This window comes from Scardinius erythrophthalmus (genome assembly GCF_964197995.2).
Source record: "Scardinius erythrophthalmus genome assembly, chromosome: 1".
NCBI lineage: Eukaryota > Metazoa > Chordata > Actinopteri > Cypriniformes > Leuciscidae > Scardinius > Scardinius erythrophthalmus.
Window position 1 is genome coordinate 54,777,400 of NC_138221.1, and position 16,506 is coordinate 54,793,905.

At 37.2% G+C, this 16,506-nt stretch overlaps 1 protein-coding gene and 1 pseudogene across 2 annotated transcripts; both read right to left on the bottom strand.

The window, feature by feature from the left end:
* Nucleotides 1-1,097: 1,097 nt before the first annotated feature.
* On the bottom strand, nucleotides 1,098-7,994 carry LOC308696263 (GTPase IMAP family member 7-like; the record flags this gene model as incomplete). Its single annotated transcript, XM_081374786.1, has 2 exons — nucleotides 1,098-1,951; nucleotides 7,913-7,994. 2 exons carry the CDS (start codon nucleotides 7,992-7,994, stop codon nucleotides 1,098-1,100), a joined length of 936 nt encoding a protein of 311 aa, XP_081230912.1.
* Nucleotides 7,995-14,594: 6,600 nt separating this feature from the next.
* LOC308696269 (GTPase IMAP family member 7-like) lies at nucleotides 14,595-16,506 on the bottom strand (annotated as a pseudogene). The gene is made up of 4 exons: nucleotides 16,406-16,506; nucleotides 15,979-16,102; nucleotides 15,689-15,766; nucleotides 14,595-15,435 (listed from the first exon to the last, which is right to left on the bottom strand). The product of its transcript is annotated as a GTPase IMAP family member 7-like (transcript).

Genomic DNA, 16,506 nt, shown 5'->3' on the forward strand with positions numbered 1-16,506 from the left:
TGGAACCAAAGTGTCCTATAAGACCCAAGTTCTATTGTTTTAAGTTGTTACCTTTATCATCATATTCTTAGTATTCCCATAATATTATACTGTAATTTTTAATAAAATAATTTAAATACATTTTCTTAAAGTAAATTATGTTCATTAACATAATCAAAATATTTACATGACAAAAACAATTTTAAGGTAAGAAAGTATGGTTTAGGTTTTGTTCGCATGATGTTTATGCAATAATAACTGGCTGTCTGTACAATTTCCCGTTTAAATTATTTATCATACTTGTAGATTAGCATAAAGCTTCTCATTAGATTTTCCCCCTTGATGCCAAGTTTGCGCTTGCTAACAGTCATTGCCAGAAGAGGGCAGCATTAAATCATGAAAATCAGCAAGAGTGACGGTCAGAAACAGAACAGAACACATAGAATACAGCATGCAGGTATAATCCGAGATGAATGACAGAATCATAGACTTTCCTGTGCCATTTGAATGGTTTCATAATTATGAAATTTCCATAAAAGTATAATGGTAAAAGTGGTAATTTCGGTTTATTTAAACTTTTTTGAAAAGTTAAGTTTGGGTGTTTTTTTTTTTTTACATTTTGTGTGTGTGTGTGTGTGTGTGTGTTTTATTGATTTATGAGGACAGAAATTTGTGGGAAAAATGACATGGGTATTACACCCATGATTTATGAGGACATTTCCTGGGTCCTCGTATTTAAAATGGCTTTAAAAACGTAAAAAATACATAAAGTTTTCTGTGATGGGTAGGTTTAGGGGTCAGGTTAGTGTAGGGGGATATGATATAGAGTTTGTACAGTATAAAAACCATTACGCCTATGGAATGTCCTCACAAGTATAGTGTGTGTGTGTGTGCGTTTAATTTTACATGTGGAAGCAGAGGTTATTCAATGACGGTGAATTTTTATTGTTATTACATTCACAGTTAATTAAACAACACAACAACAGTTTGCAGCAATAATGTGAAAAATGTGCAAAAAACCTGAATAATGCAGAATATAGATGATCACCTTCTGGGAATATTACATTAATTCCATTCATCTATCAGAAATTTTGTGTACACTTTATAAGACGGTTGAATTAGTGAAAGATCTGTGATTTTGTAACAGATGTGGGGGCTCTGGCAAGATTCACTGTCAGAGATTTGCGTCTTTGTGGATTCTCAGCTAGTTTCCGTGCATCTTCCTCTTCCTCTCTCCAGAGCTCACGCTTTTTCCTCTCTAACTCCTCCTCATCTTCATAATTCTCCTCCAGCTCTCTCTCCTTTCGTGCAATTTCCACCTGTCTCTCCTCCAGAATCTTCTCTTGTTTTTCACGTTTCTTTCTTTCTGAGTTCGGGTAAAACGAATTTGTGTAGCAGCCTCTGCCATTGATGGCCACCAAAGTTTCAATCTTATCCAGAAGTTTAGTCACTTGCTCCAAGTTTCCTGTGTTCTTGTTATTAAAGAACACAAATCCACCACTGCAAGTGCGAATAAAGTTTCTAAGGTCTTTGTCTGAGCTGGCAATCACGTCGTTCTGCATTTTCCCTTCTAGTCGATCTCCATGTGTGAAAAGAACAACTGTGTAATTCCAAACGTTCTTTCCAAACATGTTCTGGATCAGCTTATGCATGTTCTTGTCCTCGTTGGTTAAGTTTCCCACCGGCAGAACCAGCAGAAACACGTGTGGTCCTGGTTTATAGAGAGAGACAGATTTCATGATCTCCCTTATCACCTCCTTCTCTATTCGATTGATCTTACTCAGTCCTGGCGTGTCGATTACGGCCACGGGCCGGCCGTTGATGTTTCCAGATGCTCGTTCACAGAACTGGGTGACTCTGCTCAGTTGCATGTCCGTGTTGAAGGCGTTCTGACTGAGGATGGTGTTTCCAGTTGAGCTTTTTCCAGATCCCCTCGCCCCCAGTAACATGATGCGCAATTCCTCTGCTTCAGCTGGAAAAAGATTATGCACATATTGAATCGAATTCAGTATATACAATGAAAGAACATGAATTATGTTCCAAATCTAAGAAAGCTCCTTCAATGTCAACTTTCTAAATACGCAGCCTTGTAAGAAGCATCCTGACCTAAATTCACCATTCACCTGAAGTTAGCATTTTGACTAATAAGCATAAAAAAACAGTACTCTCAAGTACTGGGGGAAATAGTTCATTCTCAATTCGCCTGAAATATATTTCAAATTGACACTCTGGAAAATGTTCATAAAGCTCCTCGCAAGGCATTCTGCGATTCTTCAGTATTTAAGATCGGCTCAAAAAGAGTTTAATTGTGTCAGGACTCAGGAATGTTTTTAATGCTTAAAATGCTATTATGTTTAACAGTTTGGAAGAGCACATATGACTTTACAAAACCTTTTTTAGTTTCAGTTCTGAGCATTCTAGGTATTCTGATCTGAAGTGTTTGATTCTTGTTTTTTTTTTTTTGGATTTACAGCACTGATTGAAGTGATTTCATGATTTTTTGAGTAATAAGTAATTGATTATAATCAACATGACAGTGTACAAAACTAAAGTAGCCTAAATTCACGTTTATTTTTACGTATCTGTCAGTCTGAGGTGTCGTTGCCATATGGAAGGCCGTAAAGACAAATATGCACCTGTTCTTGTTATGGCCCTTTCAGACAGGACACGGAATGCACCGCGCTATGAAACCCATTTATTTCAATGGCTTGCGGAAATCAAAGTGGATGAACCGCTTACTGTGTGTGTTGGAATTTCCTCTTCCTCCTTGCTGCTCTCTTTCTTCTTCACACTAGCAGGAATAGTGCTATTGCTCGCTTCTTAGAACGGGACAGATACATAGTTTGCTTTGCTGCTGACCGAAAGGAACAACAACAATCAAATAACTAGACGTATAGAACTCCCGCCTACTTTGCTCTGGCCAGCGTAGCGCAAATCGCTTTGTATCTGAAGGGCTACGCTGAACTTAGCGGCCAGCGCCTTGCATGTAGTTAACATAGATAGCGTTAAGGCATAATTCGCCTTTGGCTAAGCCACACCCTAGAATGTAGATTGACCAATCACAGCGCAGCCAAGAACGAACTCCGACAGAGGTCCGACACTTTTTCACAGCGCTCCATTGACTTTAACGCAGGCGTCTCATATTTTTGGTCTCGGCAGGCTATTACTGTCGTAGTTTTATAAAAAATACGGTTAAACGTTGTGCCTGGGGCATTTAACACAGATACGCGTTTCCCAGAGAGGTTGGAGGGGGGTGTCCGTTTTTTTCCCTTCCCAAAACCGAAGTCAAATCCTGACAAGTGTCGTCTTTGGATTAAACTGTGTGTGTGGACGTCCTCACAGTCAGGCAGCTAAACCCCTCAAGGATCAACAAGCACACTTTTGTGTGCTTTAAATTTTGCTTTTAACCTTACTGTGAAGTTATACTAGTTAGACAGTTTTATGCTGTTTGTTTTAGCTAACTTTGTTATTCAAGATATTTTGTTATTCAAGATAGGATAACATTAACGTTATGTGTTTTTATCTTGAATAACAAAGTTAGGCTAGCTAACATCCAGCCGCTAGTCAAAACATACAATCCTGACTTAACTTACGTGATAACTAAACTATCGCTAAGCTTGCTTGCTAGTACTAGCACCATGATTCTTCATTAATTAGGGTAGAGAACCGAAATCATAACCTAAAACTGTCTAACTAGTATAACTTCACAGTAAGGTTAAAAGCAAAATTTACCTTAGAGCACACAAAAGTGTGCTTGTTGATCCTTGAGGGGTTTAGCTGACTGTGAGGACGTCCACACACACAGTTTAATCCAAAGACGACACGGTTTTGGGAAGGGAAAAAAACGGACACCCCCCTCCAACCTCTCTGGGAAACGCGTATCTGTGGTAAATGCCCCAGGCACAACGTTTAACCATATTTTTTAAAAAACTACGACGGTAATAGCCTGCCGAGACCAAAAATATTAGACGCCTGCGTTAAAGTCAATGGAGCGCTGTGAAAAAGTGTCGGACCTCTGTCGGAGTTCGTTCTTGGCTGCGCTGTGATTGGTCAATCTATCTTAGCGTTTTTGCTCCCCCTGCTGGTCTTTTTATATTCTGCACTTTGAATTGGTTTCATTCAGTTTCCGGGGTTGGGTTCAAAAGAACAACACCAAAGAGTATAGAAGTACCAAGAGGCGAAACTCAATAGAACGTTCCATTCCAACAAACTCCCCCATGCGCAGAGCTGCAGCTCCGCCATCTTGGACTGAACGCAACACAGCTGTCATAGAATTGAACGATACCGGTTCAAATTCAAAAGCGGTTAAATGAATTAAAAAGTAGTTTCTAGTTTTTAATATCTCTAGAGCAGACATCCCATGTCTGCCGGAAGATCCGGGAGTCTCCCGCATATTGATAGCGGCTCCCTGATGCCCACAAATTAGCTAAAATCTCCCGTAATCTAGAGCGAGCGAGCAAGAGCGCGCAGCTCAAAACCGTGTAACGTTAGAGCACACGGCAGAAAGGGTGAGGGAGCGAGAGATATCAACATATCAACCTAAAATGTGGAACACAACTTGTTCATATTTTTTGCTTAAATTTTCTTGCAGTTCTAGAGTAAATATATATTTTGTACTACATATATTTTATATAAAATATAAATAATTATATTTTTAAATTTATACATTTTAACAAACTCAAACTTGTATAACTTTTTTCTGTTTCACTTTCATAATTTATTTCACTTCAACAATAATCTGACAAATTAAAACAAGACCAACCATAGGTCTATATTCCAAAGCATCCTTCAATTACAACCATTTAAGTTTGGATAACGTTAGTGATTTTCATGTTTATGCGAAAAAAATGTGACAGTTAAAGGGTTAATTTAGGGATAACAATGAATTAATAAATCGGTCATTTTGCCAGGTTAGGTGTTCGTATAACTTATCTCTGAAAGTATGCGATTTAAAAAGCCCATTTCGAGTCTTGACAATTTCGACCAAATACAGAAAATTAGCAAACTGTTACTGCGGTTATGGGATAGCTTACATTAACGTTACAGCACCTGTTATCGTTGACGTTAGCTCACTTTAAAGTTAGTAAAAACCTTTTCTACTTTACCTCTCTGGATCTTTGGGGAATCTATGAAATGCTAGTTGATTGGTTGTACACTGGTAGTTGTTGCAGTTGATGGCAGAACACTGTTTTCTTTGTTTCCAATTATTTCCAGACATAATGTTAATGCTGTATACGGTAGTTGTGCTAACGGTAAAGCCGTTGGTTCAGTCCAAAATGGCGGCCACGCTACCGAAGCGCCACCTAGTGGCTGTTGTCAAAACTGCAACGGAGTTTCGCCTCTTGTTACTTCTATACTCTTTGACAACAAAGCACATGGTAGAGCATATCGAATTTGCCGTCAGTCCATAGCAACAACAACTCTTAAACAAGGCACTGCCTGTAAGTGGAATTTGATTATTCGTAGCTTGTTAAAACATGGTTTGATTCAAATGGTCAACCTTACGGTAAAGCCTTAACTTTTAATGGGATATCCTTCAAACAGGCAGTCCCACCAAGACTTTTGCAGGGCTTTTCTCAAAATTGCAAAATTGTTGTGTTGTTTTGCAATAAAAAGACTGAAGAGATAATAATTATTAATTAGTTTTACAGTAATAATATTACTTGAAAATTATTTTGAAAGTGTGATCCTGGTCCCCCATACACAAAGCAATGGTGTCACAAGCATAGAAATACTTGGGTGATGAAAATGTTCAAGGTCTCTTGTATTTATATGTTTTTTGAAGGAATTTGTGTTTTTTTTTTTAAATATACAGAGATTAAAAATGTGTGTCTTTACGCCATTCCATAAAAGACATTTGTCCTTACGGCCTTCCATACCATTATGCCATTATATTGCCTATGCTATGGGTTGCATGTCTTGCTTCGGACTTGACTGACGGTGTCAGTCTCCGTTTTCACATAAAACTCCGGAGTAGTCTGGACAGCAGGCGTAACTGTAGCAAAAGTTATGCATTTTAAAACGAAAATGCACTATTGTAAAAGTACTCCACAGTCTACTCAGGAACTGATGCTCTTGAGCCAAATATGGTTCTTTCAGTGAGTATATGACTCGACAGCCAGAAAAAATAAACCAAACCATACCAAACCAATTTTTCTTGTGTTGATTCAATTAAAAATCCACATATAACATAAAATATTATATAATTCATTGATGTCTGTTTGACATAGCCTCTAATACACCGACCAGTCGTCATCTGGGCACAAGAAGTTCAAATTTCAATGGACAACGTGAAGTGGCGCGGTAATTTTCCAGTCATTCGTAAATCGTTTGAAAATTATATGGACAGACGATTTTACAATTATGAAGCGACCTGAATCTGCGTCGTTGAAACAAGGATGTTAATTGACTACAAAGCACTGCACAAAACCAGCACCAAAAGTAGCATTAATGGTAGGCCTAAAGGCTGATTTATACTTCTGCGTCGGACCTACGACGGAGCCTCTACGCTGTAGGCAACGCGTTGGTTTTCATTTATACTTCTGCGTCGTTGTCCGCGTAGAGTTGACGCGTTGTTACATTTTTGGAGAGGTGCACGTCAGGGTACGCCGACGGGTACGCGCGCTACACATAGCCTACGACGTAGCTACGGCGTAAGTTCGACGCAGAAGTATAAATTGGGCTTAAGTAGTATTGAAGTCACTTGTATTTAGTCTATATATATTGATACACCGTTTACCATTTGATCAAACTATCATAGTTGGTTAAATGAAGCCCAGGCGCCAACGCCACGCCACGCCACCTACAGGCCTATTATGTAAAGTGTAGGCTGACAACAAAATGACTTTATTATTTTAACATTTTTGATAATTATGCAGCAATAGTATGTACAGTACCGGTCAAAAATGTGGACACATTACTAAGTCTCTTATGTGTATCAAGGCTGCATTTATTTGAGGAAAAAAAGGATTCATCGATGAATAAAAAGTAAAAAAGAACAGCATTTAATTAAAATAGAAATGATTTTATAAGTCTTTATTATCACTTTTTATCAATTTAACACATCCTTGCTGAAAAAGAAAGAAAGAAAGAAAGAAAGAAAGAAAGAAAGAAAGAAAGAAAGAAAGAAAGAAAGAAAGAAAGAAAGAAAGAAAGAAAGAAAGAAAGAAATTACTGACCCCAAACTTTTGAACGGTAGTGTATATTGGTAAAAAAAGATTTCTATTTTAAATAAAGGTTTTTTAGTTTTTAAACTCAGAATCCTGAAAAAGTATCAAATGTTATAAGTGTATAGTTTAAATTATTTTAAATTGTAGTAATATTTCACAATATAACTATTTTTTCTGTATTTTTGATCAAATAAATGCAACCTTGATGAGCATTATATATATATATATATATATATATATATATATATATATATATATATATATATATATATATATATATATATATATATATATATATATATATACATATATATGCCCCTTTTAACATTTGAGCCCCTGCCCCTGAACTCTCTGCATGTCCCTGATTGCCAGTGGTAATTAATATCATGCTTACCATTCAAGGAGGGTAATTTTGAATTTGCTTTGAGGTCTTGAATATCTAAGCCAAATAAAGAACAGATTAATAATTATGTGTGTGTGTGTGTATATATATATATATATATATATATATATATATATATATATATATATATATATATATATATATATATAATTATTGTTCTCACATTTCTGCTTACCTTCCAGGGTTGGTGACATTGAGTTTCTTCTTACATTTTCGTATAGTTCATCAATCTCAGCTACATAAGATATTAATATTCATTAGTTTATAGACCTCGTATATCTTTCAGTAAAAGAACAGATTCTAAGAATGATTTGATTTGAATGAATGGGTTCAGACTTGATGTATTGATTCAGTAACTCACAGCTCAGTGATGATTCCAGTTCAAAGGTTTCTTTCTCTATTTCAGCCTTCAGACTGTCCCACAGGTTCTCATCTGAAGCCATCGCTCTGTTTAATGGAAAGCAAATTAATGAATGAAATAAGTGCCTTCAATATTTGAGACTCACTTCCCTATTCTAACAGTTTAGTCTCTTTATTTCTTTCTAGCATATATTATTTAACAGATATATTTAAGAAAATACTCACAATGGTCAGAGCTGATGTTTATGATTCTGGATCCACAGACAGAGTGTAAAGTGCTTGAATCTGAGTTCCTTCGCCACTGTGATTGACTGAGAATCCTGTTTAACCAGTGTCTTTAAGGGTTGCACAAAACGAATGAGAGGTCTTCTATCTGTCTTCTAAAAGGCATTTATGATAAGAAATGGAGCTAAACATCTTTCAGATATGCAAACAATTTCAGTAGTTCAAGTGACATGAGTAAAATGGGATGGCTGATCATAGTTTTACTGAAGGATTTCATCCAGTCAGACTCTTCTGTTTGCTATCTGACACATTTCTCAGGTATGCTGAGCTAACGTGGAATGAGCTTTTTTAATTAAGAATGAAGTTTTGATGACTTCGATTTCTGTTTAAATTACAAAAAAATACATAAATGAAATATTTGTCAAATGACTTCAAAAATATTGTGGAAGCAGCCAAGAGTATTAATTTGCTCATCTACTGCATTTAGAAGTTTCTCTTTGAGACGATAAATATTGCTCAAAAATATTTTCCTTCTTGGGTAAAAATGGGGTTCAAATTCAAATTTAAGATGACTCGTGCAGTTTTTAATATTTACACACTAGTTAAATGCAAAAAATAATGATCATGTTAAGTGTTTCGTCTGTCAGGATGTGATGTGTGATTTGTTGTCAGGAAGTGCATACTGAGATAACACCTGTGAGCTCAGCTATTCAACAACAACAAAACCCTTCAAACGGTGTTATCTCTGGATGCCATCTGTAGCTATTTTTAAAAATGTCTTTCATTTCCTAACTCAAGCATAGGTAAATTCAAATCAGAACACTCTAAGAGGAAAAGATATGGAACCTTCTGTCAGGCACATCATATATGCAACTTTTTAGGCATTCTTTTTATGGAATTAATTTTAATAAATTTAGTTTTAATTGGTATAACCCAAGGGCGTAGGTTTGATTTTGAGATTGGTGGGGACATCCCCAGAAGCGGAGGAATCAGGAAATTAATAGGATAATGTTTTAAGCCGGTTTTTAGTCTAAATGACCTTAAGGCCGGTGACACACTGGATGCGTGGCGTGAGCGTCTCAGCTGCGTGGCGTGTCCGTTTTTATTTCGGCTCCCATGTTAACAGGTTAGAACTTGCACACTGCCTGCGTGACACGCGCGTCTCAGGCGCGGCTCGAGCCGCGCGGAAAACGCGTGCCTACTAGAAATAGAACCGACGCCTATTTTTCACGCGACACGCAAGCGTCTTGGAAGCGTTTCCAGGCAAAATTGAATAGGAAAAGATGTTTATATGACATTTTGACACGAATACATATTAATAAATGTCATTTTGATGTTTGAAAGTGTCTAGGGTTTGACATAAATGCAAATATAAATGCAATTTAAAAAAATATTATCGATTTTCAAATACTGCACCTGTCAATACAGAACGAAATATTCTATAGTCTATATTGCCGTCAACACTGCCGACGTTGTCTTTGCTGCTATATATTTATGTTTAACATGAAGTATAGGCCTTCCACAACTCTCTCCCCATGTCACCAATATGTCACCTAGCAGCAGCAGCGCCGCGTCAGACACGCTTCTGGTGTGCAAAGACATGGAAAACGCGATGCAGCCGCCACGCAGCTGACACGCAACAGAAACGCCACGCTCACGCCACGCATCCAGTGTGTCACCGGCCTTAATACGTTAATTCATTAACACCCAAACATTTAAATCATTTACTCACCCTCAAGTTGTTTCAATCCTGTATGAATTTCTTTCTTCTGCTGAACACAAGAGAGGATATATGTGGACATGGCAGTGGCACACAGCAATACTGTCAAGTGTCACTTGTGAGCATTGCTCTCTGAGCCATGTTTTCAGTGTCCTAACTTATTTCAGTCCAGCTGATGAGACTGGGATGACAAGGATTTAAACTTGATCAAACAGGCCTCTCATTTCAACAAGACCAAACCTTCAACAGATCAAGCAATGTTATTTTTTCATGTTTTATGGGGACTTCCCATAGACATAATGATTTTTATACTGTACAAACTGTGTATTATACCCACCTAGACTAATCTTACCTATCACAGAAAACTTTCTGCATTTTTACATTTTCAAAAAAACATCACTTAGTCTGATTTATAAGCTGTAAAATTATTGTAAAAACGGCTGTCCCCAAATCAATATTTGACGCGATTTGCCCGTGTTCTTGAGCACAGAACTGTTGATTTCTCCCTTGCTTACCGCATCTAGGTTTCCTTCGGAGGAGTTTTTCCGAAATAGAGCTGGTAGTCCCGCCCATCCGTAAAACCCCAAGTGGACCTCTAGGTTGAAAAATCGTCAATGCAAGTGAATGGGAGAAAATAATTATTTTCTGGTCCCGTTTGAATTTTGCCATGAATGTGAACATGTTGTCTGTGAATTTTTTATATAATCTTTCATGTTACGAGTTTGACAGTATATGGTATGATTCTTCGGCTAGCAGTTGTGGAAAAGACATAACGAGAAAGACTACATGTCGCCTATGTGACGTCACCCCATAAAGTTGACTTACCCGTGGTTTTCGCCAACCGCAACGATTTTGTCCTCTCCCTGAAAGAAGGCGGTGAAGTGCACCAAAGACACATGTTTAGCGGGATCCGTGAGCTAGTGTCCGTGTGCTGGTGTTGACGTTTCAAACGCGTCGAAAGCAGCGAAGAGTTGTAGTCCACAAAGTGCTCACACACAAAGTCTAACCGTATCAAACTTCTACACGCTAAATTGTAGCATTCTTCACACAAAACTTTTTTTGGTTAAAAATCATTTTTTGAGCAAGTAGGCCTACATAACCAGCTAGTGTTCAAAACTATCTCCATACCTTAGCCCTATTCACAACGGTAAGCTTGTAGTAATGTATTCTAATTTGAGTGGTACTGGTAAGTTTCCGCGGGAAATAGGCTACGAGCTTGCCGCCGTCCGTCTTTGCGTCATTACATCACGTCTGTATAGCCTACATAAAGAAGGAGACCCGACTAGGCTATATCGCATGTGAGCAGATGCTGCAGGTGGCGGATCATTTATAGTCTTAAATACACATAGTCACGCAATGTTGATAGCATAATGTGGCGAGCAGGAGGAGGCCGAGGGCCGTGAGAGAATGATGCGAGCGGAGCGGAGCTAGCGTTTTCAATTCATTCCTATGGAAGTCGAGCTTCACGCTCGCGCAGTGCATTGTGGGATTGATAGCGCCACCACCAGGCACCGCGGAGAAGATCACAAAGCTTATGTAGGGCCAGATGGCAGTGCTTTGTGGGAATCGGACCAAGATTTTTTTTCTCTCGCCTTGTCTATCCACGTCTCTCGCCTCGTCTAGCTCTGCCAAAAGAGTAAACCTTGAACTTCATGCACAACGTTATAACGAACGTGGTTGACCAGGCCTGTTTGTCTGAACCGCGAGAGGCGTCAAAGCTTACACTACTCCTGCGTCATACATCGTCATTGTCAAGTGTCTTTTGGCGTAAGTCGACTTACGTACGGCCGTCTGCCGGAAGCTAGTTATTTTAGTCTATACATTTTAAATATGGATATTTTTCTTACACAAACGCATCGCTACACTTCAGAAAACCTTTATTAACCCCCCCAGAGCCATTTCGAGCACTTCTATCATGGATGGATGCGCTTTGATGGACTTCCAAAAAAATAGTGCCCATTATAACGCTTGGAAGAGCCAGGACATTTTTTTAGATAACTCCGATTGTATGCGTCTGAAAGAAGAATGTCATACTGTATACACCTAGGATGGCTTCAGGGTGAGTAAATCATGGGCTAATTTTCATTTTTGGGTGAACTATCCCTTTAAGTAAGAGTGTTGAACTTTCTTCTCCTGCTTCCTATTCTTCTGTAGCCTAGCCTAATCCAGAATGGCAGCACAGCTGAAAGCTTTGAGTTCCTCTCTTTACTGCATTAATGTGCATTTCCTTCAGCCTGAGGCTTTTTCACTTTTGGTGTGAAAGGGCCTTTACATTTGCCAAAAACAACCTATGTTTCTTTTGTTTTAAAAGAGCATAAACAATAAGCCCAGACCATCCCAGATGAGAAAAGTAACGTATCACATTCCATAACAAGTACCTAAATAATGCAATTAGATATTTTTCTTCAAGAGAGTAATGAAATATTGTAATGCATTACTTTTAAAAGTAACTTTTCCCAACACTGATGTAGTCATTTAAGACATTTCTCCTTATATAGAATCTTTTTGGCATGAAGGATTCTTTAAAAATGAGACAAGAACCCCACTGAAGCTTTTTTGACATATTTAATGATGTAACCATAGTATAAATAGACAAAATATGTTGGTATAAACAAAATGTGGCTAATTAAATGCAACAAAAATGCTTGAAAAATTATTATTTACAAGATATGAATCTACTGTAGATTACTTAGGATGAAAACACAAATGGCAAACTGACGTGCCATTAAAAAAACGTACACTTTGAAAGGCATACTTGCAGTAGGTCATTTACTGTTGTTCTTTAGTATAGTATTTTAAGCAGTGGAGGGCAGCACTGAGACAGGACGATCCCCAGGATGACGGAATAACATGAGCATGTAGTCAACCCAGTGTTAACCGAGTACTTTGGTATTTAAGCATCAACTGCAAGAGGTTCGAAAGAAAGAATCTCTGACACATAAGTGACACTCAACAGGAAGGAAAAAGACAATCACAGTTGCTTTACAGCTATGTCGGAAACTGGCCAGCAAAATAATAGGTTTTGGTTTGTTATTTCTTTTTATCCTGAATAGAATTCATTTTTACACTGGCGTTCTACGCATCACATTTAAGAATGGTACAGGCAGCAGATAAAATGATGCTCATTTCCCCTTGTTGTGTTTATAATTATGAAATATTTTTAGATCAATCAGTGAAGAACTACAACAGATCAGTTAAGAGAATCATACCTGACCGGAATTTGAAGGCTTTGCTTTTTTATTTTGACATTTCATCCAGATTTATTCCATCTAATTTTTCTTTATTGAATAATAGTGATATTTGAATTTGTCACATTGAATATCAAGTTTTATGTCTTATGGAGTGATGGAGATTTGTGTTGCAGGGGAAGATATGTATGTACATGTATATGTTTGAGGTATCTTTATTATTAGTTGATTCAACTTAGTTGCATCATAACTTAATTGAGTAGAATCATTATTTTTATTTTATTTTTATGTGATTTGATTTAGTTTTGTGCCCGGAGGAGCCTCATGTAACAATACACTTCAAAAGTGGGTCAAGGACACTGTTCAATTTTTTTTACATTTTAACAAATAATATAGCAAATGTTGGCCTATTTAATCTACATTCTTTTTGTTAAGGTGCACTATGTAATTTTTGGCCCTCTAGCAGTTAAAAAAAAAAAAAAACTTCATGCATTTTGCAGAAGAACATTGTGTAACCTTAAATTTGCTAGTTCATTCTATTATTTTATTTTACTATTTGTAAATAGATTTTTTTTATGTGTGGAAAAGAAACAGATGTTAAACAATAATAATCTATTTAAGAAAATGTTTTTCATATGAAATGGATCTCAAGCTATTAGCTGAAGACGTTACTGTAGCTTTACCCATTAATAGACACGGTACTTCCTTGAAAATAAATTCCAGCACAGCTACAACAACCATAATGAAATGACCCTTCACAATAGATAATACTTTACAATGAACCCTGTTAGAGAGCTACATATGCGAGTTTATCTGTTCAATAAAATACCTTACTCACCTGTTGAGTGATGAAAACACCATCTCCGCGTCACTTTTGCAACATTTCCAATCCCTCAGTTCTCGTTAGGAATGCACCTATACCACTTTTTAGAACTAGGCAGATACCGATACTTTCATTTTTGGTAGCCTACTCACCGATACTGACACCTGTATTTTCATTGCATTTGTCATTTTTAAATATATGACGTAGAGAAACTAAAAGAATATAAATCATATTCATTGGTTTAATTTGTTTAGCAATATATAATGCTTAATTATACCTGTTAAAATGTATTAATCAACTTACTTTATTATTTAAATGTTGTTAATTTTGAACAAAATAAAGTTGCATAGTGCGCCTTTAAGAGCATTAACTCTGCAAACCACCGCCAGCATTTTTGATTGCATTTTCACAAAAATTTCATGGCCCCCAGAATATTTTGTTGTATGAATATCTGAACATGCAATAGCCTATATTAAAAGAAAGAACATACCCTCTGCTTTGTAAAAAAAAAAAAAAAAAACTTTTTATTCTAGCTTCATGCATTCTTTTTTTTTATCAACACTTGAATATGGGCAAGTTTCATAAAAAAAATAATAATAATAACAATTTTGCTCAGTCAAACAAAAAATACATTTGAAGAATTTGCCCTGTCCATTTCTATCTCACTGTGCAAGCGGACAAATATTCATATAAAAACACAAACATTGTCATATAATTGGACAAGTCTCTAAATGGAAGACTTTCGGTCTGGGTGCCGTTTGGCTAGTTTGAAGGACATTTTTTGTTTGCCTGGATTCTCAGCCATTTTTCTTGCATAATCTTCTTCCATTCTCCAGAGTTCCTGCTTTTTTCTCTCCACCTCCTGCTCAGTTTTGCAGAGTATCATCAGCTCTCTCTCTTTCTGTGCAATCTGGTCTTTTCTCATCTCTAAAACTTTCTCCATTTTCTTCCGGATCTTTCTCTCAGAGGCCGGGTAGAAAGACGTTGTGTAGCAGCTCTTTCCATTGATGGCCACAAGGGTCTCGACTTTCTTTAGGAGTTCTGTCACGGGCTCATAGTTTGTCGTGTCCTTGTTATTGAAAAACAGAAACCCACCGCTGCACTTATGGATGAAACTGCGTATGGATGATACTCCTTGTCCGAGTATGCGATAACATCATTCGCCGTCTTCCCCTCCAGACGATCTCCGTGAGTGAACACAATGATGGTGTACTTCCAGATGCTCTGCCCAAACATGCTCTCAATCAGCTTATGCATGCTTTTGTCATCATTACTTAAGTTCCCAACAGGCATAACCAGCAGAAACACATGTGGTCCTGGAGAATAGAGAGAGGTGGACTTCAGGATCTCTCGGGTTACTCTCCTCTCTGTGTGGCCTATCCTGTTCAGTCCCGGCGTGTCGATTATGGCCACTGGCTGGCCGTTGATGTTTCCAGATGCTCGTTCACAGAACTGGGTGACTCTGCTCAGTTGCATGTCCGTGTTGAAGGCGTTCCGACTGAGGATGGTGTTTCCAGTTGAGCTTTTTCCAGATCCCCTCGCCCCCAGTAACATGATGCGCAATTCCTCTGCCAAAATCATGAAATACCAAGATTTCAATCATACAATATAAGAGTTTAATATAACTGCTTAACCCTCAAAGTCTCTCCAAGATCATTTTAAAGTCACCATGAAATCAAAAGTGACATTTCTAATTCTAAAATTCATGTGCCATCATAATCTTTAATCAAAATAACTTCAGTACAGGTTGACACTACATTGTTTTCTAACTGATTATAAACATTTAAAATGTGAACATATGGGTGTCATTAAATGTCTTACCTTGTAAGTCTGTTGATGCAGTTAAACTGGTTTTCTCTATGTTCTGCACATTTTCATACAGTTTTTCAGATGTTGCATCTGTGAATAAAATTTTGTGTTATTAAGTTCTCACACAAAACACATTTTGTGTTGACAGACCAATTTCTATGTAATCTTCACTTTTTTAAATGATAGACATTGATGTCCCTGATCTTAAAGTTGATAGTCACTGACTGTTGGAATTTTGAATGGAATTGTATGGCTTTTTGGGATGTCATAAGGTGTTGTAAACGTTTAACTCTGTGACTCACAGCCCGTTGATGAGTCCAATGCTGAATCATTCTCATCTTCCTCAAAGTCAATCCCATCTTCCTCAGACTCATCTATATCTTCATCTGCCTTCTTACTGTCCATCTTATCCTGAAGAGTAATTTTCTGATGTAAAAAGAAGAGAATTTCAAGTATCATGCTGCAGAAAACCATTATCTTATTCAGTTTTTTGTCGTTTTTCAGTAAAGATATTATTCAATTTAAATATCAGATATTTTAAGATATTATTTTTCTTATCTTGTTAGCATGTCTTTTTCTTGTTTGAAGCATAAACCTCTCTAACTTTCCTTAGATTTATGCTTAAAACAAGAAGAAGAAAAAAGTCTTTGAACAGTTATTTTTATGAAAAGTTTAGTTTTACTCTGTTTATTCTGATCATAACATCAAGGAAACGAGACAGCAACTTACCACAGTTGGTAAAGTTGATAGTGTTAAGCCTGTTTAATACATGCACTGATCAGCACCTCCACACTTGCATGAGACGAGGAAATTTGCAGGGTTCATATGCT